We start from the raw sequence: 26,344 nt of genomic DNA, 5'->3' as shown, positions 1-26,344 counted from the left end.
CAGCTTACTGCAGTACACACACTTACCAGGCCCCAACAGGAACGGCTCCAACGGGAAGGCGGGTGAGGGTGGAAAATGAGAGATGTTCCCTCTTTAAGTCCATTCCTAGGTCTTGGTGGTGTCTCTTTTAGTGGCTGGTGTCACACTTCCATTTCCTTTGTCCCAAGTAGGGCTTTGGTGGAGTGTGCTCCCTCCTTTCTTAGGGGCGGTTTGCACCAAGGACTGTCTCTAGAAGACCCTTTACTCCTTAGGTAACTGCCCATCCCCTGTGCTTGCCAAAGTTAGAATGAGTTGTGGAGTATGTTGGCAGGTGGTTTGGTGATGCAGTTGTTCAAAGGTGGAGGCTCCCTGGACAGGGTAATGGCACTGCCAAGTGTGCAACCAATATGGCACCTGCTGTCTAGGCTTCTCAGCCCAGTGAATGGTTATGGGGCCTGCCCACCTCATGCTCCCTGACCCGGTGGGTCTCCCTCCAGTCTCTGCCCAGGTAGCAGGCCCAACCAGCTTCGCTTATCCCAAGCCATTTTGGTCCAGATCCCTGAGCCAGCCCAGGCATTCTGGGCTATGGAACTCCATAAGGGAGAAGTGGTGGCTGTTAGGCCATGCCCATCTTGGAAAAAGGAGGGGTGGGCTGGGTGCAGTGGCTCACGCCTGTAATCCCAGCACTTTGAGAGGCCGAGGCAGGTGGATCGCCTGAGGTCAGGAGCTCGAGACCAGCCTGGTCAACATGGTGAAACCCCGTCTTTACTAAAAATACAAAATTAGCTGGGTGTGGTGGTGGACGCCTGTAATCTTAGACTACTTGGGAGGCTGAGGCGGAAGAATTGCTCATACCCGGGAGGTGGAGGTTGCAGTCAGCCGAGATCGCACCACTGCACTCTAGCCTGAATGACAGAGCGAGACTGTTTCAAAAAAAAAAAAAAAAAAAAAAAAAAAAGGAGTGACCAGCTCCCATGCTGGCATACAAACCTGTGCCATACTCTTTTTTGTGTTCCCCTACTTGAGCTCAGGCCACAGATATCAACTTGATATCCCTGGGTGGTGTAAGTGAGTCCTGGGGAGTTGGGAGTAGAACTGTGGATTTTTCCCCTGGCCCCTAGGGGTCAAGCACTGGCTGTGATGGGGGTGGTGAACTACTCCTAGGCTGCCAATAAAACACTCAGGCAGGGCTGTGCAGGCTGTGCTGTGGGCGCTCTCCCACAGGAGCGGCCTCAGAGGTGGTCTTGGGAGGGGCCAGCAGGCAAAGGGGTGCATGGAATAGATCACTTTGGGCCTGTAGCAATGGTGGTAGGGCCTGTCTTGAGGCATGAGCATGCTCAGGCTCTGCTATTTCCTGGACTGGCAGATAGTAGGAGCTACAGCCACTCAGTGTAACATAGAAAGCCTTGGGGGATGAATGTCTGTGGTAGCGTTATCCTGCAGCTGCACAGCATAGCAAAGCCTTCTGGGCTCTGTGTGGGTTCAAACTGTGCCTCTGCTTTTTCTTTGGGCTGCTCTGCCTGCCAGTCCAAAGGTCTGTGGGGGTCACAGGAGCTCCTGTGTCTAGGATCTCAGAAGTCCATGGCAGGAACGTGGTGCCCTGGGGTTCCTTCACTGACTCCTTCTTTAGGTCCAGTCCAAGTCCAGGGGTTGGTTCTGGTGCCTGATGACTCTGCGCAGGCCTGGGGTCATGGGAGAGCTTTGAGTGCACGCCGAAGAGCTCGGACTACCCTTAGGTAATGGTGCAGCATCACAAGGTCTTACACAGAGGAGTAAAACAACCCAGTTTTCTCTGGGTTATGATCTGACACTGTGACCATGCTTTTAATAAACGGTGTTGTAATTTATCTGCTTTGGACATTTGTCACTGTATTTTTATCATTGAATCATGTATGGATCCACAAACCTTTGTGTAATATGACACAAATGTGCCCAGCCTGGTAGAAGAAGGGCAAAGGGAGAGGGTTATATTATTATTGAAATCCTCATGTAATTGTTGGATTGTGATCAGGTAGATTACGGATGGACTAGGCAGAAGGCTGGGAGATGGAGGGGCTTGGCCAGTGACAGAGAAAATGCGTGACAGTCTTAGGATTCTGTGAAGGACCCAGAGGTAACAGGCTAAATTGGAACCAAATGTTGAAGTCAAGGTGAAACAATTATTTTATTTGTTTATTTAGGAAGATCATAATTTCCAGAGTGAGTAGGGGTGATTATTGATGTTTCGCGTTTCTATACACAACAGAAATATGTGTTTTAAGATGAAAGGCCACATACCTGGAAGACTAGATTGGCATTTTCATGCATTCCAAAAATTTCTGGGTCATCGATCAAAGGCAGATTTTCAATGTAGTCCTTAAACTCTTGTAGGCTGTCAGCCATGGGTGCAAAATAGATACCTGTTATTAAAAACACAGAAGACAAATATGTCTGAAATAGACTGGCTTTGTACTGCCAAGTTTGATTTTTCTTTGTGTGGTGCAGATGGTGGCTGCAATCAGCTGGCTCATGTAGCAAGGGGGATTGTTTTTTCTAAGCTTTCATGCTTTCATTGCTGTGTCTAGTTTTGTTACCTTTTCTTCAGGCCTTGAGAATCTGATTACTGTCCTAACCTTTCAAATGCCTTCTCCAGAGCATTTAAAGATGCGGAGAATCCAGGGATATGCTGCTGAAAAGTGTAACTCATGAAGGGCTCCAAATCTATGCTGAAAGGTGTAACTCATTAAGGGCTTAAATTTATGCTTGTGTTAGAGATTGCTTTCATATTTGTTTGATAAACAACAGCCTTCTCTAATTCCCCAAACTAAAAGCTACATTGAAATCTAGGGTTACTCGACTATCTATATGATTGCAGGATATACAGTTGAATCTTATCGGCTCTGACTGATGCTCAATGGTAGGAGCTTTTATGAGCTTGTACTAATCAAGTTGCTCCTTCCAAGGGGATCAACACTCAGGACAATTAATCTGTTTGCTGTCTGATTCGTAATGAGCTATCTCCAACTCACAGATCTGGTTTTTACTCAACTTGCTGTAATAGACATTTTCATTTCTTTATTTAAAAAACTTTTACATAGTAGTAGTAATAATATTTACTATGATTTACAGACTGGGTCTTGTTATGTTGCCCAGGCTGGATTTGAACTCCTGAGCTCAAGTGATTCTCCTACCTCAGCCGCCTGAGTATCTGGGACCACGGACATGTGCCACTATGTCTGGGTGTTTTATTTGATTACATTCAAAATACACTAGAACATAAGAGTGAAAACAAATTTAGACACAGTGCAATAAACTTTAAAATGGAAGTAATTCAAAGTAGTTACCAAGCATTATGTAGCTCTGTGATCCTACTATCAAACCAGCTCTGAAAGTGGCCAAGCATGGGGATACGGTGTGGCTATAAGAGGGTTGTGGAGACCCAACACAGACAGCCCCTGGATGGGAAACTGAGAGATGCTGTCAACGACTTCTTGGGAAAGGCCTTTCCTGTAATATTGAAAAGTCATTTACCTGATTCAGAGTATTTATAATTTTCTTCTAATGTTTCAGGAGAAAAAAATCTTTTCAAGATAGTACGAAGGCATCTTTGATCCCAGCTGTCTGTGACTCTACCACCATAGGTAATTTCACCTGAAAATAAATTTGTATTTTGAAATTATTGCTGTTTTTAAAAAAGTGATAGGCATATCTAATTTTAAAATTTTAACGTTTATTTATGTACACATTTATTTGGTACTGAAAATGGAAAGCACACAACAGAATTTCCTTCCACCACCCCCCTCAAAGATAATAGAAGTCAATTTTTGAAAAGTAGAAAAAATATACTATATGTACTCTACTATCATTATTTTGCTGTTTTAGTTTTCAGAAACTAAAGCCACTGAGCTCTATCTACATATTTCTTTTTTGTTTTTGTTCTTTTGCTTTGAAATAGTGATTTTGAGTCTTATCATTGATTGCAGTATTCTAAAGCATACACATTTCCCATCAAACAGTGCTTCTTTCGGAGCCAATGAGTAAAGCAGAATCAAGTATTTGTAGCAAGGCATTCAACCTCTATATATTCCTTATTAATTATTGCTATCAGGGTAAGGAGGAAAGACAGATTCAAAGCAAAAGGGACAACTCACTTCACAGTAATGATAAGGAATTATAACTGATTAGTATCCCATCTCTCTTTCCACAGAGAAGCTACTTTCCATGTGTCATCCCCAAACTATGTGTAGCAAGGAAGCACACTGGAATCTATTGCTGATATAATTTCTTTAAAATTCCAGATCGATTGCTACAATTCACCATTCACCACTGTAGTGTTCCTGGAAGGATTTCACCTGTGATACCAACATTGTCAACTTCTGAATCCTTCAACTGTTGATCCATTCTTATCTCTATTTCTTCCATCATGTCAGGAAGAAAAAATTGTTTTTTCTTTCTCTTTCAAGCTGACATGGTTGGTTGAGAGAAAGTTATTTCAGTCTTTGGAATCTCAGTAATTTATTTCTTTCAAGACAGGAATGTCTTTATCTGTACATCCTGTAGAGATGCCTGTCTTCCCTCTCCTGCTGGAGTCACTCTTGTCAGTCTTGTTGGATAAGACACTCAGGGAGAGAGGAGGGGAAGTAGGTACCAGGGCTGATGGTTAAGTTGCTGAATCCCTGTGTCGGCAATTCCAAGAGGTAAAAAGGAGATGTTCTGTATCTTTCTAGGAGTATTCTTTAGTGACCTTCTGGGAAATCTTGGAACATAAAGTTGGGTTAAATCTCTGTTGTGGGTCCATCTAATATGGCCTGACTTGAAACTCCTCTTGGGTCCTTGGTGCTGGAACATAAAGCTCTAGTTTCTCCAATTGCATGATGATGTCAGGGGAAGAAGGGTGTCCTAACATATATTATTCTAAAATAAGTTTCTAACTAAAATATCTGCATTTTGACAAGAAGCACAGAAGTGTTTTCCTTACAAATCAACAGATTTTGTGCTTCTCCATCCAGATTTGACTCTATCCTTTTTCTTGGGTCAAACTGAGTAAATAAGGAACTCTGTCATTTTGACTCAGGGTAGACGTCTCACAGCTCACTTTCAAGAAGGAGTCTTCTGGCTTTCGTCTTCTTAGAAGAGGGACTGTGTGTGTGTGCACGCCAGTGTGTGTGTGTGTACATGTGTGCGTGCGTGTGTGTGTGTGTGGTGGGGTCCACCATCCATGCCACCGCCTGGTCTGGCCCTAGCATCATGGTTCCTGTGGGTTCCACTGCAGAACCTAACATAGTGGCTTCCCCTTTCTCTTCCTTTCCCATCTCTGTGGGCTGACTTGGGGATGATCCAATAAAAACTGGAGAGGCCTGAGGTTTGACTTTGTCTTTGCCAACTTTGAGCTCAGATCCACCCCCAATACCACTCCTGGATGTGCGTATTGCTGTCACCTACACTATAAAATCTGAAGGTCCTCCTCCAATCTCAAATACCTTCCAGCATTTAAAGCCTCCTAAATATTTCTCTGTTTATTCTCTCCTGTCTAGTTTCCCCACTGGTATTGCTATGTCTCCATGTTCAATCCCTCATTTTGCTTTTATTATAGCTTTGTGAATTGTTGCACCTCTTCCTAACCTAAAAGACCATAATTGCTAACCAATGTTTGTAAGTTAGAACAAAATTTATTAGCAAGACACATAGGCCTGTCAGGATATGCCCCCGGCTTACTTTTTTTAGTGTTCTTGAAGACACAACTGCCCTCCATACACACTTCCTCTTCTGGAGCTAATAACTGTTTCTCTAGTAGTGCCATGTCCCACACACTCTTGGCCTCCCCTCACCCCTGCACCTTTATTGAGGTTTAGTTGGTATCCAAAAAATGGCACACAATTAATGTATACAACATGATGAGTTTTGACATATGTATATACTTATGTTGCTATCTCCACAATCCGTATGGTAAACATATCCATGATCTCTGACAATTTCTTCATGCCACCTACTGTTTTATTGTGGTTAGAATACTTAACATGAAATCTACTCTCTTGACAAATTAATTTAAAGTACAAAATACCTTATGATTAACTGTAGGTGCTATATTGTACAACAGATCTCTGTAACTTACTCATCTTGTATAACCATAATTTTATACTTACTGAACAACAACTCCCCATTTTCCTCCTCCCTCTATCCTGTGATAGTCACCATCCTCTTGTCTACTTCTAGACTTTTGACTATTATAGAGGCCTCATATAAAAGGAATCATGCAATATTTGTCCTTCTGTGACTAACTTATTTCATTTAGCGTAATGTCAGTCAGGTCCATCCATGTTGTCACAAATGGTAGGATTTCTTTTTTTTTTAAGGATAAATAGTTTTCCATTGTATGTATATACTATACTTTCTGTATCCATTTATATGTTGATGGCTATTTGGGTTGTTTCCATATTTTGGCTACTATGAATGATTCATTATCTCCATCAGCTTTTGGTAGGCAGACATCCAGAATCTATCATAATAGTACTAATCAATATTTTATGAATTAATCCATAAACTAATGCCTAAAAAACTCACCATTAGCAAGTATCGCCACCTGGATAAAGCATTGTCTTTTTACTCCTATCTTTTTTAAAAAACCAGTTTCAATGAGATATAATTTAAAAAACCATAAAATTCACATAAAACATATATATAAAAGAATATATATTGAATATATATATATTCTTATATATATAATTATATATATATATAAATTCATTAATTTTTGGTAAATTTACAGAGTTGTCTACCCATCATTGCAATCTAACTTTAGAACATTTCCATTTCCCCCCAAAATAAATCTTGTGTCCATTTGCAGTCAGTCCCCATGTCTACTCCCTGTCCCATGAAACCACTGAACTACTTTTCATCTCTATAGACTTGACTCGTCTGGAAATTTCATATACATAGAATTGTACTTGTGGGCTTTTGTGTCTGACTTCTTTCACTTAGCATAATGTTTTTGAGATTTATTTATGTTGTTGTATGTATCAGTACTTTATTCCTTTTATGGTGGAATAATATTCTGTTTATGGATATGCCATATTTTACTTAGCCATTCAACAGTTATCGGACATTTTTGGCCATTATGAACAATGCTGTTGTGCACGTTTGTGTACAAGTTTTGTTTTTGTGTGGGTTCTTTTTTTGTTGTTGTTTTTTGAGATGGAGTTTCACTCTTTCACCCAGGCTGGAATGTAGTGGCCCTATCTCGGCTCACTGCAACATCCGCCTTCTGGTTTCAAGTGAGTCTCCTGCTCCAGCCTCCTGAACAGCTGGGATTACAGGTGTGCACTACTAAATCCAGCTAATTTTTGTGTTTTTAGTAGAGGTGGGGTTTCTCCATGTTGGCCAGGCTAGTCTCGAACTCCTGACCTTGTGATCCACCCACTTGGGCCTCCCAAAGTGTTGGGATTACAGGCATGAGCCACTGAGCCCGGCCTTGTGTACACGTTTTCGTGAGGACATATGTTTTAATTTTTCCTAAGTACATATCTAAGAGTAGAATTGCTGAGTCATGTGGCAACTTTGTTTAAACATTTTTTCAAGGCAGCAGAACAATTTTACATTGCCACCAGCAGGTATGAGGGTTCTAGTTTTCTCATATGCTCACCAGCATTTGTTATTGTCTTTTAAAATTATGGTCATCCTAGTAGGTGTGAAGTGGCATTTCATTAGAGATTTAACTTTCATTTTCCTCATGACAAACTGAGCATCTTCTCATGTGCTTACTGGGCATTTGTGTGTTTTCTTAGGTGAAATGTCAATTCAAATCAAATCTTCAACCATTTTAATATTGAGTTATTTTTCTTATTATTGTTGAGTTGTAAGAGGTCTTTATATACTTTGGATACAAGCCCTTATCAGATATATGATTTGCAAATATTTTCTCTCAGTCTGCATCTTGCCTTTTCACTTTCTTGATGGTATGTGTTGAAGAGTAAAAGTTTTAATAATTTTTTTTTTTTTTTTTTTTGAGATGGAGTCTTACTCTGTTGCCCAGGCTGGAGTGCAGTGACACAATCTCGGCTCACTGCATCCTCTGCCTCCCGGATTCAAGCGATTCTCCTGCCTCAGCCTCCCGAGTAGCTGGGACTATAGGCGCCCGCCACCATGCCCAGCTAATTTTTTGTATTTTTAGTAGAGACGGAATTTCACTGTGTTAGCCAGGATGGTCTCGATCTCCTGACCTTGTGATCCACCCGCCTCAGCCTCCCAAAGTGCTGGAATTACAGGCTTGAGCCACAGCACCTGGCCTAAGAGTAAAAGTTTTAGATGTTGATGAAGTCCAATTTATTTTTTCTTTTTTGTGTCATATCTTGGAAGTCAGTGACTAATCCCAAGTCACAATTTTCTCCAAAGCTTTCTTCTGAGAGATTTACTTTTTTCTGTTAATTGTAGGTCTGTCACCCATTTTGAATTAATTTTTGTATATGGTATAAGGGTTCAAATTTATCCTTTTGTGGATGGACACCCAATTGCCCCAGCATCATGTGTTGAACAGACTATCCTTCCCCCATTGAATTGTCTTGGCACCGTTGTTGAAAATCAGTAGTCATAAATATAAAGGTCATTTTTGGATTCTCAATTCTGTTCCACTGATTTATAAGCCCATTCTTTTTTAAAAAATATAAATGTTATTTCTCAACACGAGGTCCATCAATTCAAGACATTTTTGTAAGCAATGATACCAGCCATTCAGTCCATCCCTAAAGAACTGATAGTCCTAGGAGTTTAACTATGTCAATGCAGTCTTTTTTTATATTAACAGAAGAAAAATGGGTGCCCTTTAACAAAATTTTAATATTAGGAAACACAGAAGTCAGAGGGAGCAAAATCAGGTTTGTAAAGTGAATACCTAATGATTTCCCATAAAAACTCTTGCAAAAGTGCTCCAGTTTGATGACAGGCCTGAATAGCATTGTTGAAGTGAAGATTGACTCTCTGGTGAAGTGTTCTTAGGCATTTTTTCTGCTAAAGCTTTGACTAACTTTTTAAAAATACTCTCATAATAAGCAGATGTTATTATCATTCTTTGGCCCTCCAGAAAGTCGAGAAGCAAAATGCCTTCAGCATTCCAAAAAACTGTTGCCATGAACTTTATTCTTGACTAGCCTACTTTTGCTTTGACTGGACCACTTCCATCCCTTGGTAGTCATTGCTTTGATTGTGCTTTGTTTTCAGGATTGTACTGGTAAAGCCATGTTCCATCTCCTGTTATAATTCTTCAGAGAAATGCTTCAGGATCTTGACTGCACTTGTTTAAATTTCCATTGAAAGCTTTGCTCTTGTCTGCCTCTGATCTGGATGTAAAAGTTTTGGCACCTATTGAGTGGAAAGTTTGCTCAACTTTAATTTTCAGTCAAAATTGTGTAAAATGAACCTATTGAGATGTCTATGGTGTTGGCTGTTGTTTCTGCTGTTAATTGTTGGTGCTCTTCAGTGAGGGCATGAACAAGATTAATTTTTTTCTTTGCAAATTGATGTGGATGGCCTACTGCCGTGGGTTTCATCTTCAACACTGTCTTGGCCCTTCTTAAAACTAGTTATCCATTTACAAACTGCTACTGATTTCTTTGGGGCATTGTCCCTATAAACTTTTTGTAAAGTATCAATATTTCACCATTCTTCCATACAAGTTTCACCATAAATTTGGTGTTTGTTCTGCTTCAATTTTAGCAGAATTGATGTTACCCTGGCAAGGGCTCATTGCAAATTGATGTCTTACCCTTCTTAGTGCCTCAAACTAGATCCAGAAACAGAATTTCCAACACAGATTAAAGATCCAAATCTGTAAGAACTGGAACACCTTTCTTAATTTTCCCATAAAATCAGTCTCATTTACAGTAATACTTTGGGATATTTGTTGCTGAGATGTCCTGTTTTCTTCAGAACAACTTTTTGACAGCTCTGAGACTCTTTGGACCAAGACTAGGTGCTGGAGGGAACAGTGGATGGGTGCCACATAAAAAGAAATCGACCTGATAAAGGCTCTGCTCCCTTCATGCCAGAAACAAAAAATGTGTTAGAACTATGGTCACCACTGCCAAGTCAAAATCTATGTCTATTCTTATGCCAGTGCCACAATGACTTGTTGTAACTTTGTAGTAAGTTTTGAAATTGGGAAATGTTACTCTTTTGACTTTATTCTTCTTTCCATGATTGTTCTTGCCATTTGAGGCCCTTCACATTTTCATATGAATTTCATATGAATTTATAATCAGCTTATCAATTCCTGCAACATGCCAGTGGATCTGGGTGTAACAGTCTGCTGTTACATAGGGATTGCATTAAATCTATAGATCAGTCTGGCAAATTACTTTTTACCTCCACAATTACTTCCACAGCAGTAGAGACTGAGGTAACCTGAAACATCAAGGATTCTAGGAGAGGGAGAAGGAAAAGAAAAATGAGAGACAGGAAAATTCAGGGTAAGCAGAGGATACCAGAGAACAATTTTGCCTACATCATCACTTTGCTAAACAATTTTGGCCCCAATGGGATGGCTTGGGGCAGGAGTACAAAGTAGCCTCCCAAATTACAGGGCTTTCCCTATTGGTTCACTCTGGGGACTGGTCCTAAACTATTTTTACCGTTATCTTGCTGCCTTCATCTCAAACATGTTTTAAGGTTTCATTTTGCCTTTTAGGCTGTAGATCACCTGATACCCTTCTGCTGTTTTGCATTTCCCTTACTTGCCAATGAAAATCATCCATTTCCTTTCTGTCCCTTTTCAGAGCTCCTCCTTCTCCCACTTCCCAGTGCAAATATCCTCTCCCTTACTACTTGAGCCCACATGGTCCAAATTGGATCTAATTTTGGCAACAAGATCCCTATGTAGTCACAGTTAATATTTACCAAAAATTTAATTCCTGAAAGATTTTTTCTTTTTCACAGGTATATCTGAATTAACAGGTCTCTACTAGTCAAATAATGTTTAGGTTCTTTTGAATTTAAGATCGTGGATTCTGGAGGTTACACCGTCTGGGTTCAAATGTCAGCCCCAGCACTTTGTAAATGGTGTGCCTCAGTTTTCTTATGTGTAGAACGGTGCTCACATTGTAAGGTTGTTATGAGGATTAAATCTGCTAATTCTTGGGAAGTGCTTAAAAGGGTGCTTGGCATGTAGCAAGCACTGTTTTTCCTATTATTATTATTTGAGAAAGCAGCTGTCCCATTTTCTATGTGTGAATATTCTCATGATGTCCTGATGTGTTCTTCTCACAATCTTGTCTTCACATAAGGAACATCAAAAATCATCATCACTACTATTAAACACTGGGGGAGGACACCATCTTTGTAAGGGCCAGGTGGGAGTAAACCAAAAACTTTGTGGTACATAGATGGAAGCCCTGGCCACAAGGACGTACTCACCAGTAATATAAATCAGTGCATCCCAGGGAATCTTTCCTTCTTTACAATAGAGGTTGAGGTTCAGTAAAGCACATTCCCTGTCACTGTCATTAAATTCATAGCAGATATTCCAACCAAGGGGGCCAAACTTCTTTCTCTCCTAGAATGAAAAATGAAAATGGTCTGAAACAAAATTTGATAAAATAAATTCTGTGTAATATATTGAAAACTAAAAAGAAGTTTCCATTGAAATTGGGCATCCCCACACTGCAAAATCAGTAAAATCATGTGGCTCAACTTCAGCTAGGCTTTCACCAAACAGAGGAAGCACCTCTTCCTTCAATACTGGCTCCTCCCCATATTTCCAAAAGAAAATTTGCTATTACTAGAAATTTGATAGACCTGTCAAAAGAACATTTTTCCTTCAGGGTAAAATAAAGCATTTTTTCATCACAGTAGGAAAAAAAAATTTTACCTGTAGTCTTTTGGCATAAAAATATTGACCCTGTAATCATCCATCTGGTGGAAAGAACTACTCCCTGCTGTTTTAAGGAGTCTGTCCATGATTTTTCAGTTATGCCACACATAGAACCATATTTTTGTTTCATGGCATACCATTGTGAAATCCTCCCCCAACCTCCTTTGTTATTTCCCTATCCTACCTTAATTTCTTAAATTTGAAACTGATAATTATGCCAGAGGTTTGGTTCCAAGTTCCCTGCTCTTGATCTCAAAATTTTCCTAAAGCTTAAACTACCTCCGCATCTCAGGTGCTTTTGTTAGCGGAACAAAGGCCTCACACCCGGAACCCCTCCCCTGATCCCAACCCGTCAGACCTCCTCTAATACCTTTTAACCTATTTATCTTATATCTGGCATATTTTCTTTTCTTTTTTTTTTGAGACAGAGTCTTTCTCTGTCACCCAGGCGGGAGTGCAGTGGCACGATCATTGCTCATTCACCCTTGACCTACCAGGCTCAAGCAATCTTCTCACCTCAGCACCCAAGTAGCTGGGACTACAGGTATGCGCCACCATGCCTGGCTATTTAAAATTTTTTTTTTTGTAGAGATGGGCTTTCGCTGTGTTGCCCAGACTGGTCTTGAACTCCCAGGCTCAAGTGATCTGCGCACGTTGGCCTCCCAAAATGTTGGGATTATAAGGATGAGCCACTGTGCCCAGTCTGATTATTTATTTATTTATTTATTTATTTTCTGTAGACCACACACATTTGAAAACCGGAAAACTAATATAATAAATATGCCACCTATGAGGAAATCTATTTTGTACTTGTTGAACTGAATTGAACCTACTGCATTCATCCAACTGATGATATTTTGTAGGCAGATCAGACGAGAGGTGAGAGCTGAATCTGTGAAACACGGAGGCAAGGGGAGTATAGAGATTGAGAGTTGAATGAAAACAACTTGGCTTCAGACACAGAATGGAGTCTTCAGCATTTCACAACGACATTTACAAGCTTTCACTTAATTATTGCTATTTATCTCACAATACACTTCCTTGTTGCTATTAAAAAGCAGGGTTGATAAGTGTACCTGAATAATCGCATGGAAGAAACAAATGCCAAATATTATTTGCCTCCATTTTTTTCCAAGTATATTTTCTTCAAAAAACGAAGGTGTCATTTCAGTAAATGCTCGTCTGATATTTGCACGTAAGCCTTTTGGAGGCTCATTGGTCACCTGGATTTAGATGAAATATACATGGCAGAGAGAGTGATTTTATAGATTTGCGTTATTTCTGAATAACACACATAGACTGAAAGCCATTGAGATGATGTAGATAGCTGATGTTCATGGGGAGGTAGGGACCATTCCTGGCATGTTCGAGCCTGCTTTGTATCTTGCTCAGGCACAGTCCAGGGAGAACATGGAATGGCAGGGTTCTCAGACCTACAGTGGTTGAACCACATGTTCAACAAGAACCTCAGACACTTCCACTTAGTGTCCATTTTTTCTAAATACAGGCCAGAAAGCATGCTCAAGGTTTCCTCATTGAATTTTGCATCATCCTGACATACGGAATTGTCCCATAGTTTGTCCTCTGATGTCCCATGACATGGGACAGGGAGGGAAGAAGCACCTCTTGTTCCTCATATGTAGAGGCTTGCCATAGATCATAAACTTCCAGCATTAAAATCCAACAGCCATACTAGTATGGCTTGTAGGCTTTCCTGTTTCTCAAATGCTGAAACATTCCCTTAACTCTGGAAGGGGTTCTCTTCTCATCACTCTGTACCCTTAACATTTTCTTGTGAGGGTGAGAGCTGGAAGAGCTGAATACCAATAGGACTAGAATATGCAAGGACGGGGTTGGGCAATCATTTCCCTGCTTGTTAAAGATGAAAAGATACTGACTTCACCTCCCCATCCTGGCCACACAGACCCCCACATGCTTCTGTGCGGGCTCTGATATCCTTGGAGGCACTAGATGAATATTCTGAAACCAACCATTTCACATTGTTCCAACCATATGCATACATTACCTTGACAGAATTTTGAAGAACTGTAACAGGAAATGTATTACTAGGCATGGAGCTTAAAAAAAGTCGAAAAGTGTCCTTGATAGCACTATCTGTTTAAAACAAAGAAAAAACAACAAAAAAGGAAAATGTTTAGTTGGTAGTAGCACTTTTCTATAAGAAACAATTATTCTATAGAAGGAAAAAATGCCATAGGCTTTGTTTAAAGACCTAGTTAATCTATTACAAGTATATTGTAAACTGTTTTAAAATGGGAGTAAGATGCATTGTTTAGAAACTTCATGTTAGGAGGGTTTGGCAGTCAAGAAGCAGGCACATTTGGGTAAATACATTAGGAACATGTTAATTTTTAATAGTTGCTGAACTATTAAGGGTCTTATCTTTGAAATGGGAAACATTTTCAGTTGAAAAAGAGGGCAGTTATTGCCCACGTATTTATTCTCATGAGGATTTTTTGACCATTCAATTTAACACAAGTGGCATGAAAATGACCAACATCAGAACTTAAATGGTTAGGTTATAAATGATTATAGCAAGGGCTAGAATAGGACTTTTCTATCCACTTAAGTTTAGTAAGCACTTAAAATACACAAACAACTTCAGCTGGCTTCATTAGCCCATCCAGTGTCCTTGAAGAACTGGAAATGCTCTTGTCCTAGTTATAGTGAAGCTGAACGGCATCTCCATATTATGGAGGCTCATGTAGTACTGCCACAGCAAATTGCTTTTTTGATGCCTCTCTAACATTTCTTTCTTAATTATATTCCTAATCACTGGGGACCTCTGACCAGTATTGAAGACCTCCTTGTCATTTCTCTTTAATTATTTAAATAGAAGTAAGCCACAGGCCCAGCAGGAAGCAGGCCATCTCTTATTTGACTGCAAAGGAATGGAAATAGTGGAGATTATGAATGGTGGATAAAAATGAGTCCTTACCTTTGTCAGAAGCAACCTGCAGAAGGCTTGGGGGTGAGGGCAGGGGGCCAGGAAGTGAAGGGCCTTTAGGGGAAGGCTGCTAAACCCTGAGCTGGCTCAGTGAACAGTGCAGACTGGGGACTCTGGAAAGGAGCAGCTCTTCACCTTAATAAGTAGCACTAAATAAAGTGATTTGCAAGATCATCGGCATAGCTCTTACCTTTCCAGAAAGCTTTCTGTAGTGAGGGCACAAAGAAAGGCCTCAGAGAAAGGGCTCTCTCTGGATATGCTTGCCTGGAGGTTCTACCCCAGGCCTTCACAGCAGAGTGGTAGAATGGGACCCACACAATTTGCTACCAATAAAATAGTTCCTGAGGTTTTGGTTATTTTTATACTAACACTTTAAAATGAGTAGATTCTAATTCCACTTCCTCTCTTTGCAGCCCATTACACTTTCTTGAGTAGGCAAGAAAGTGGTGAGATAATAGCTAGTGCCAGCAACTATGAGTAATGCTGGGCATGCCCATGGGGTGGGTGTGGCTCTGAGGCACATGTAAAGGTTAGTTGTCATGTGGGTTACAGAGGATAAAAGGTGGTAAAAAACTACTCCAAGGGAATTGGTGGTAATTTGAACTCTGTTCCTTGACATTTCTTGTTATATAGGGAAAGATTTAATTTCTTTTGTTTGTCCTAAGTATATTTTTCTTTTTAATATGCCTGTAAGTAATATATTTCAAATTCAAATGACCTCTCATAGAAGGCAATAAGAAACAGAAATGATCCAGTGGATCCTAGCCTCAACTTGTAGTTCTGAAGGCCTTTTATCAAACCCTGGTTGTGTAAATTAGCGAAATCTGTCTAGGTCTCAAATTTCTCCTCTTTAATATAGGGAAACATAGTGCCTACAATAATGAATTACTATAAGGAATGAATTCAACAAGAAAAGGTTACATCGAAATGTTATTATTATGCAGGGGCTATGTGCTCAACATACCTGGATCTGTGAAGGTTTTAATGAGCTCTTCCATTGCCAACATCCAAGAAACAGCAAGATGGCAGTTTTGCAAAAATACCCAGTTTCCTGATTTCATTGCATCTTTGATCATTTTTTCAGCAATAGGTCCCTGTCCTTGCCCCAGTGAAATTGACTGCACCCTGAATTAAACAGCAACAACAAAATATCATCTTATGCTATTTTAAAGCAAAATCAATATCAAGAAATGTAAATACAGTAGACTCTTGCTTAGGATATATATATATATATTTTGAATCCTCATTCCAATAGCAGTACAAATATGTTTTCCTTATTTCTTGTTTTTAAAAATATTTTTACCATGACCCACATAGAAAAGTGCAAAAAAATATACAGCTCTACAAATGATCACAAATCAATACCTGTGGTTGAGAAGAGAACTGTGCTGATATACCAGAGACATTTCTCTTATGCCTTTCTCCGCCTCAATGATTTCCCCTTCCTTCTTCCCACAGGTAATCATTATCCTAACTTCTAACAACACTATAGATCAGTTTTTAAACACTTAAAAAATTAAAGTCTAACATATATACAGAAAAATACATATTATTAGTGTATGGCTCAATGAATTCTCACAAAGCAAATGTGCACATGTACCACCACCCAGGTCAAAAAACAGTACCTCTCCTTATCCCAAAAGGCAAAAACAATTTTGAATTCTAATGCCATCGATTAATCACACAGCATCTGTGAAAGCCAATGTGGGAAACTAGCTACAACTAAGAAACCTGTGCAAAGCGTTGGCCCTCTGAAAGCACCCAGAAGCAAAGCCAATGAACTATACACAACATACACCACAGTCAAACCCTCAAAGGAAAACAGGAATACAAAAATAAAAAGCCTCAATGAAATGACAGAAACTCGAAAATGATAAATACTAGCCCTCTTGGGTAATTAGGAATCAGCACAAGAACTCTGGCAATTCAAAAAATCAGTTTCCTTAGCTCTAAATGATTGCAATGGATCCTACCAGATTGAAACATCTGAAATGACAGATACAGAATTCACAATCTGGATGGCAAGGAAGCTCAATGAGATCCAAGAGAAAGTTGAAATCCAGTCCAAAGAAGCCAGTAAAATGATCCAAGAGTTGCAAGATGACACAGCTATATGAAGAAAAAACAAAACTGAACTCCTGGAACTGAAAAATGACTACAGGAATTTCAAAATACAATTGGAAGCGTTAACAACATACTAGGCCAAGTCAAAAAAAGAATTTCAGAGCTCAAAGACTGGTACCTCAAAACAACCCTGTTAGGCAAAAATAAAGAAGAAAGAATTTAAAAAATGGACAAAGCCTATGAGAAATATGAGATTATGCAAATAGATAAAACCTATGCCATACTGGCATTCCCGAGAGAGAAGAAAAGGTAAACAACTTGGGTAACATATTTGAGAATATAGTCCTTGAAAGTTTCCCCAATATTGCTGGAGAGGTTGACATGCAATTTCAGGAAATTCAGAGAAACCCTAGGAGATGCTATATAAGAAGACCATCCCCAAGACACATAGTTATCAAACTTTCCATGATCAATGTGAAAAAAAAATTCTTAAAGGCAGCTAGAGGAAAAGGTCAGATCACTTACAAAGGTCATCCCATAAGGCTAACAGCAGACTTCTCAGCAAAAACATTACAAGTCAGAAGAGATAACATAACTATATTCAGCATTCTTAAAGAAAAGAAATTGCAACCAACAATTTCATATCCTGTCAGACTGAGCTTCATAAGCAAAGGAGAAATAAAAACTTTTCCAGATAGGCAATTGCTAAGGCAATTCTTTACCACTAGACCAGCATTACAAAAGATTCACAAAAGAGATCTAAACACGGAAATGAAGGAGTGATACCTGCTACCACAAAGACACACTTAAGTCCAGAGCCCACAGACTCTATAAAGCAACTACACAATCAAGACTACAAAGCAACCAGCTAAAAATATCACAACAGGATCAAAACCTTACATATCAATATTAACCTTGGATATAAGTGGTCTAAACACCCCATTTAAGAGGCACAGAGTAGCAAGTTGGATAAAAAAATAAGACCCAACCATCTTCTATCTTCAAGAGATCCATTTCTCATGTAACAAAACCAACAGGCTCAAAATAAAGGGGTGGAGAAAGATCTATCATGCAAAAGGAAAACAAGAGAAGAGGAGGTGACTATTCTTATGTTGCAGAAATAAGACTAAATTGACAACAGTGAAAAAGGACAAAGAAGGGCATTACATAATGGTAATGGGTTGAACTCAACAAAAAGACTTAACTATCCTAAATATAGATGCACCCAACATTGGAATACACAGATTCATAAAACAACTGCTTCAAGACCTACAAAAATACTTGGAAAGCTACATTATAATAGTGGGGGTACTTCAGCATCCCACTGACAGTGTTAGACAGATCATTGAGGCAGAAAACTAACAAAAAAATTCTAGACATAAATTAGACACTTAATCTATTGGATCTAAGAGCTATCTACAGAATACTCCACCCATCAACCACAGAATATACATTTTTCTCATCTGTATATGGAACATAGTTTAAGATCAACCACATGCTTAACCATAATAGATTTGATAGATTCAAAAAGATCAAAATCATACCAAGCATACTCTCAGACAACAGTGGAATTAAAATAGAAATCAATACCAAGATCTCTGAAAACTACACAATTACATGGAAACTAAACAACTTTCTTCTGAGTGACTTTTGGGTAAACAACATATTAAGACAGAAATAAAACACTTCTTTGAAACAAATGAAAAGAGAGACACAACATACTGAAATATCTGGGATGCAGTAAAAGCAGCGTTAAAAGTTTACAGTATGTCTGGATGCAGTGCCTGTAATCCCAGCACTTTGGGAGGCTGAGGAGGAGGGCACTTGAACTCAGTTTGAGATGATCCTGGGCAACCTGGCAAAACCCTGTCTCTACAAAAAAATACAGAAATTAGCCAGGCATGGTGATGTGTGCCTGTAGTCCCAGCTCCTTGGGAGGTAGAGGAGGGAGGATCACCTGACTCTGGGGAGGTTGAGGCTGCAATGAGCCATGATCACTCCATCACAGTACAGCCTGGGCAACAGACTGAGATCCTGTCTCAAAAAAAAAAAAAAAAAAAAAGTTTATAGTGCTAAATTCCTACATTAAGAATTAGATTCACGATCTAATATTGCAATTAGAGGAACTAGAACAAGAACAAACAAATCCTGAAGTTAGCAGAAGAAAAGGAATAACTAAAATCAGAGCAGAACTAAATGAAATTGGGACCCCAAAATCCATACAAAGAATTAATAAAGCTAGGTGCTGGAGCCACTGCCGCTGAGTCCGGATCTCATTGTCATGCGCCCCTGACACCTGCTGGATGTGCATTCCCGGTTCCTTTTGGTTCCAAGTTCAATATGACAACTCTCAAGGATCAGCTGATTCATAATCTTCTAGAGGAAGAAGAGACCCCCCGAGAATAAGATTATAGTTGCTGGGATTGGTGCTGTTGGCATGGCCTGTGCCATGCCAACAAGTCCACAAAGGACTCAGTAGATGAACTTGCTTTGTTGATGTCATGGAAAATAAATTGAAGGGAGAGATGATGGATCTCCAACATGGCAGCCTTTTCCTTAGAACACCAAAGACTGTCTCTGGCAAAGACTAACGTAACTGCAAACTCCAAGCTGGTCATTTTCACTGCTTGGGCACATCAGCAAGAGGGAGAAAGCTGTCTTAATTTGGTCCAGCATAACATGAACATCTTTAAATTCATCATTCCTAATGTTGTAAAATACAGGCTGAACTGCAATTTACTTATTGTTTCAAATCCAGTGGATATCTTGACCCATGTGGCTTGGAAGATAAGTGGCTTTCCCCAAAACCGTGTTATTGAAAGTGGTTGCAATCTGGATTCAGCCCAATTCCGTTACCTGATGGGGGAAAGGCTGGGAGTTCACTCATTAAGCTGTCAAGGGTAGGTCCTTGGGGAACATGGAGATTCCAGTGTGCCTGTATGGAGTGGAGTGAATGTTGCTGGTGCCTCCTTGAAGACTCTACACCCAGATTTGGGGACTGATACAGATAAGTAACAGTGGAAAGAGGCTCACAAGTAGGTGGCTGAGAGTGCTTATGAGGTGATCAAACTCAAAGGCTGGGGCATTGGACCCTCTGTGGCAGATTTGGCAGAGAGTATAATGAAGAATCTTAGGTGGGTGCACCTAATTTCCACCATGATTAAGGGTCTCTATGGAATAAAGGATAATGTCTTCCTTAGTGTTCCTTGCATTTTGGGACAGAATGGAATCTCCGACCTTGTGTGAAGGTGACTCTGACTCCTGAGGAAGAGGCCTGTTTGAAGAAGAGTGCAGTTACACTTTGGGGACTCTAAAAAGACTTGCAATTTTAAAGTCTTCCGATGTCATATCATTTCACTGTCTAGGCTACAGTAGGATTTTAGTTGGAGGTTGTGCATGTTGTCCTTTTTATCTGTTCTGTGATCAAAGCAGCAATATTTTAAAATGCACTGGGAAAAACATCAATTCCTGAAGTTGGACATAGGAATGGTTTGTAAAATCCTATAGCTATATCCTGATGCTAGATGGTATTAATCTAGTGTAGTCCTAAACTGGTCAGTGTGAAATACTTTTACCAACTCTGAGGCAGCTCTACCAATGCTGCACATGCTGCAGTTGCCCCTTGAGCCAGATGGATGTTTACTGTGTGTATATAACTTTCTGGCTCCTTCACGGGACATTCCTAGTTCAACATTCTTTCCCAATCAGTCACATCCTGGGATCCAGTGTATAAATCCAATATCGCATGTCTTGTGCATAATTGTTCCAAAGGATCTTATTTTGTGATCTCTATATATATCAGTAGTGTACATTACCATATAATGTGAAAAGATCTACATATAAACAATGCAACCAACTATCCAAGTGTCATACCAATTAAAATTCCCAATAAACCTTGACCACTGAAAAAAGAGAATGAATAAAACCAACAGTTTGTTTTTTGAAAGGATAAACAAGATTGATAGACGCTAACTAGATTAACAAAGAAAAAAAGAGAGAAGATCCAAATAAACACAATGAGAAATGACAAAGGTGATATCACAAATAATCCTACAGAAATACAAAAGATCCTCAGAGACTATTATTAATAACTTTCTGCACAGAAACATGAAAAGTCTAGAGGAAATGGATCAATTTCTGGAGACACACCACCTCCCAAGATTGAACCAGGAAAAAACAGAAATCCTAAGCAGACAAATAATGAGTAATGAAATTGAATTGGGAGTAAAAATCCTACCAAGCAAAGCCCTGGACCAGAAAGATTCACAGTGGAATTCTACCAGATATACAAAGAATAGCTGGTACCAATCCTACTAAAACTATTCCAAAAATTCAAAAAGCAAGGACTCCTCTCTCACTCATTCTGTGAAGTCAGCATCATCCTGATACCAATATCTGGCACAGACACAACAAAAATGAAAACATCAGGCCAATATCCCTGATGAACATAGATGCAAAAATTCTCAACAAAATACTAGGAAAGTGAATCCAGCAGCATATTAAAAAGCTAATTCACCATGACCAAGTAGGCTTCATTCCTGGGATGCAATGTTGGTTCAACAGACACAAATCAGTAAATGTGACTCACCACAAAAACTGAATTAAAATAAAAAAAGCGTATGATCATCTCAACAGACACAGAAAAGGCTTTTGATAAAATCCAACATTTCTTTATGACAAAAATTATTAACAAAGAAACTAGGCATTGAAGGGACATACTTCAAAATATTAAGAATCATCTATGACAAATCCACAGTCAATATCATACTGAATAGGCAAAAGCTAGAATCATTCCCCTTGAGAACTGGAACAAGACAAAGACTCCCACTCCCACCCCTCCTTTTCAAGACAGTACTGGAAATCGTAGCCAAAACAATCAGGCAAGAGAAAGAAATAAAATACATCCAAATAGGAAAAGAAGAACTCAAACTATCTTTCTTCTCTAATCATTTGATTTTGTAACTGGAAGACTGATAAATGTCTTCAGTAAGTTTCAGGATACAAAATCAATGTGCAAAAATCAATAGCATTTCTATACAACAATAACATTTAAACTGAGAGCCAAATCAAGAAAGGAATGCCATTTACAATAGCCACAAAAAGAATAATACATCTAGCCAAGGAGGTGAAAGATCTCTACAAGGAGAACTGCAAAATACTACCAGAGGAAATCATAAATGACACAAACAAATGGAAAAACATTCCATGCTAATTCACTTGAAGAATCAATACTGTTAAAATGACTATACTGCCCAAAGCAATATACAGATTCAACACTATTCCTATCAAACTACCCATTTCACTGCAAAACTATTCTAAAATTCATATATAACCAAAAAAGAATCTGAATGGCCAAAGCAATCCTGCATAAAAAGAACAAAGCTGGGGCATTATATTACCCAACTCCAAACTGTACTATAAGGCTACAGTAATCAAAACAGCATGGTACTGGTACAAAAATAGACACACAGACCAATAGAACAGAATAGAGACCCCAGAAATAAAGCCGCACACCTACAGTCATCTCATCTTTGACAACACTGACACTAATAAGCAATGAGGAAAAGGTTTTCTGTTTAATAAATGATGTTAGGATAGCTGCCTAACTACATGCAGAAGAATAAAACTGAACTCTTATGTTTCACTATATACCAAAATTAACTCCAGATGGATTAAAGATTTAAACGTAAGACCTCAAACTATAAAAATCTTAGAAGATAACCTAGGAACCACCATTTTAGACATCAGCCTTGGAAAAGAATTTATGACTAAGTACTCCAAAGCAATTGCAAAAAATCAAAAATTGATATATGGGACCAAATTAAGTGGAAGACTTTTTGTGCAGAAAAAGAAACTATCAACAGGGTAAATACAACCTGCAGACTGGGAGAAAATATGTATCTGAAAAAGTCTAATATTCAGAATCCATAAGAAAGTTAATTCAACAGCAAAAAGCTCCATTAAAAAGTGGACAAAAGATATGAATAACACTTCTCAAAAAAAGACATACAGGCATCCAAAAGCATATAAAAATGCTCAACGTCACTAATCATCAGAGAAATGCAAATAAAAACCATAATGAGATACCATCTCACACCAGTCAGAATGGCTATTATTAAAAAGTCAAAAATTAACAGATGCTGGTGAGGCTGCATAGAAAATGGAACACTTACACACTGTCGGTGTATAAACTGTGCATTCATTCACAGTGTAAACTAATTCAGCCACTTTAAAAAGCAATTTGGAGATTTATGAAAGAACTTAAAACAGAATTACCATTCAACCCACCATTCTCATTAATGGGTATATATCCAAAAGAAAATCAATTATTCTACTAAGAATACACATGCACTTGCAGTATTCACAATAGCAAAGATATTCAATCAACCTAGATTCTCTCATAATGGTGGATTGGATAAAGAAAATGTGGTACTATAAACCATGGAATATGATGCAACCACATAAAGGAATAAAATCTGGTCCTTTGCAACAACATGGATGCAGCTGGAGGTCATTACTACAACACAGAATCAGAAAACCAAACACTGCATATTCTCATTTATAAGGGGAAACTAAACATTGGGTATACAAGGACATAAAGATTGGAAAAATGGACACTGGAGACTACCAGATAGGGGAGGAAGAGAGGGTTGAAAAACCAACTCTTGGGTATTATGCTCACTACTTTGGTGATAGGATCATTTGTATCCAAACTTCAGTAACATGCAATACGCACATGTTAAGAAACCTGAATCTAAAGTAGAAGTTGAAGTTTTAAAAAATGAACATTTTCTAATTTCCCTTTTGATTTCTTAAAAGTGTATCATTTAATTTCCATATATTTTTGAATTGTCCATATTTCCTTCGGTTATTTGTTTCTAATCTTATTCCATTAGTGTTTGAAAAGATGTTTTTTATGGCTCAATCTTCTTAAGTTTATTGAGACTTGCTTTGTGGCCTGACATATGAACTATCCAGGAGAATGTACTATGTGTACTTGAGAAGAAGGTTTATTCTGATATTGTTGGGTACAGTGTTCTATATATGTCTGTCAAATCTGTTAATATTAGTTTTAATGTTGTTGAAGTCTTCTATTACCTTATCTTTTTTTCATAATTGTTCTATCCATTATTAAAGATGTGACATTGAAATTTCTAACTGTTTTCATTGAACTATTTCTGCCTTCAATTCTGTCAGTTTTTACTTTATATATTTTGGGACTTGGTTGACAATTGTTATGTCTTTTTGATGATTGTCTTATCATTAAATTATATCCTTGTCTTTTGTAACAACTTTTGTCTTGAAGTCTGTTTTTCTTCCTGATATCATAGTCACTTCAGCTCTTTTAGTTACTGGTTGGATCTAATGTGAATCTCTTGTAGGCAGCATGTGATTGGATTGTGTGTGTGTGTGTGTGTGTGTGTGTTTTTATTTTTTATTTTTTATTATTATACTTTAAGTTCTAGGGTACATGTGCATAATGTGCAGGTTTGTTACATATGTATACATGTGCCATGTTGGTGTGTTGCACCCATCAACTCGTCAGCACCCATCAACTCATCATTTACATCAGGTATAACTCCCAACGCAATCCCTCCCCCGTCCCCACTCCCCATGATAGGCCCTGGTGTGTGATGTTCCCCTTCCCAAGTCCAAGTGATCTCATTGTTCAGTTCCCACCTATGAGTGAGAACATGCGGTGTTTGGTTTTCTGTTCTTGCGATAGTTTGCTGAGAATGATGGTTTCCAGCTGCATCCATGTCCCTACAAAGGACACAAACTCATCCTTTTTTTTGGCTGCATAGTATTCCATGGTGTATATGTGCCACATTTTCTTAATCCAGTCTGTCTCTGATGGACATTTGGGTTGATTCCAAGTCTTTGCTATTGTGAATAGTGCCGCAATAAACATACGTGTGCATGTGTCTTTATAGCAGCATGATTTATAATCCTTTGGGTATATACCCAGTAATGGGATGGCTGGGTCATATGGTACTTCTAGTTCTAGATCCTTGAGGAATCGCCATACTGTTTTCCATAATGGTTGAACTAGTTTACAATCCCACCAACAGTGTAAAAGTGTTCCTATTTCTCCACATCCTCTCCAGCACCTGTTGTTTCCTGACTTTTTAATGATCGCCATTCTAACTGGTGTGAGATGGTATCTCATTGTGGTTTTGATTTGCATTTCTCTGATGGCCAGTGATGATGAGCATTTTTTCATGTGTTTGTTGGCTGTATGAATGTCTTCTTTTGAGAAATGTCTATTCATATCCTTTGCCCACTTTTTGATGGGGTTGTTTGTTTTTTTCTTGTAAATTTGTTTGAGTTCTTTGTAGGTTCTGGATATTAGCCCTTTGTCAGATGAGTAGATTGCAAAAATTTTCTCCCATTCTGTAGGTTGCCTGTTCACTCTGATGGTAGTTTCTTTTGCTGTGCAGAAGCTCTTTAGTTTAATGAGATCCCATTTGTCAATTTTGGCTTTTGCTGCCGTTGCTTTTGGTGTTTTAGACATGAAGTCTTTGCCCATGCCTATGTCCTGAATGGTACTACCTAGGTTTTCCTCTAGGATTTTTATGGTATTAGGTCTAACATTTAAGTCTCTAATCCATCTTGAATTAATTTTCGTATAAGGAGTAAGGAAAGGATCCAGTTTCAGCTTTCTACTTATGGCTAGCCAATTTTCCCAGCACCACTTATTAAATAGGGAATCCTTTCCCCATTCCTTGTTTTTCTCAGGTTTCTCAAAGATCAGATGGCTGTAGATGTGTGGTATTATTTCTGAGGACTCTGTTCTGTTCCATTGGTCTATATCTCTGTTTTGGTACCAGTACCATGCTGTTTTGGTTACTGTAGCCTTGTAGTATAGTTTGAAGTCAGGTAGCGTGATGCCTCCAGCTTTGTTGTTTTGACTTAGGACTGTCTTGGCAATGCAGGCTCTTTTTTGGTTCCAGATGAACTTTAAAGCAGTTTTTTCCAATTCTGTGAAGAAACTCATTGGTAGCTTGATGGGGATGGCATTGAATCTATAAATTACCTTGGGCAGTATGGCCATTTTCATGATATTGATTCTTCCTATCCATGAGCATGGTATGTTCTTCCATTTGTTTGTGTCCTCTTTTATTTCACTGAGCAGCGGTTTGTAGTTCTCCTTGAAGAGGTCCTTTACATCCCTTGTAAGTTGGATTCCTAGGTATTTTATCCTCTTTGAAGCAATTGTGAATGGAAGTTCATTCACGATTTGGCTCTCTGTTTGTTACTGGTGTATAAGAATGCTTGTGATTTTTGCACATTAATTTTGTATCCTGAGACTTTGCTGAAGTTGCTTATCAGCTTAAGGAGATTTTGGGCTGAGACAATGGGGTTTTCTAAATATACAATCATGTCATCTGCAAACAGGGACAATTTGATTTCTTCTTTTCCTAACTGAATACCCTTGATTTCTTTCTCTTGCCTGATTGCCCTAGCCAGAACTTCCAACACTATGTTGAATAGGA

General features: G+C 38.9%; 1 protein-coding gene and 1 pseudogene across 8 annotated transcripts in view; one reads left to right on the top strand and one right to left on the bottom strand.

The window, feature by feature from the left end:
• DNAH6 (dynein axonemal heavy chain 6) overlaps positions 1-26,344 on the bottom strand; it is a 380,528-nt gene that overhangs the window by 22,398 nt on the left and 331,786 nt on the right. For 7 of the 8 annotated variants that reach the window (XM_017947677.3, XM_017947678.3, XM_017947676.2 and 4 more), the window contains 6 exons: positions 15,748-15,908; positions 13,842-13,930; positions 12,892-13,038; positions 11,359-11,497; positions 3,490-3,609; positions 2,257-2,378 (listed from right to left, as the gene is read on the bottom strand). In XM_017947677.3, the coding sequence (XP_017803166.2) occupies positions 2,257-2,378; positions 3,490-3,609; positions 11,359-11,497; positions 12,892-13,038; positions 13,842-13,930; positions 15,748-15,908 (778 nt within the window). The remainder of the gene's footprint in view (positions 1-2,256; positions 2,379-3,489; positions 3,610-11,358; positions 11,498-12,891; positions 13,039-13,841; positions 13,931-15,747; positions 15,909-26,344) is intronic. The other variant, XM_017947684.2, reaches the window with a different exon arrangement.
• On the top strand, positions 19,188-19,886 carry LOC108581690 (annotated as a pseudogene).

The sequence above is a fragment of the Papio anubis genome, chromosome 14, assembly GCF_008728515.1.
Source record: "Papio anubis isolate 15944 chromosome 14, Panubis1.0, whole genome shotgun sequence".
Taxonomy (NCBI): domain Eukaryota; kingdom Metazoa; phylum Chordata; class Mammalia; order Primates; family Cercopithecidae; genus Papio; species Papio anubis.
The sequence above is the reverse complement of the archived record's forward strand: the minus strand, read 5'-3'. Positions and strand labels throughout refer to the sequence as shown.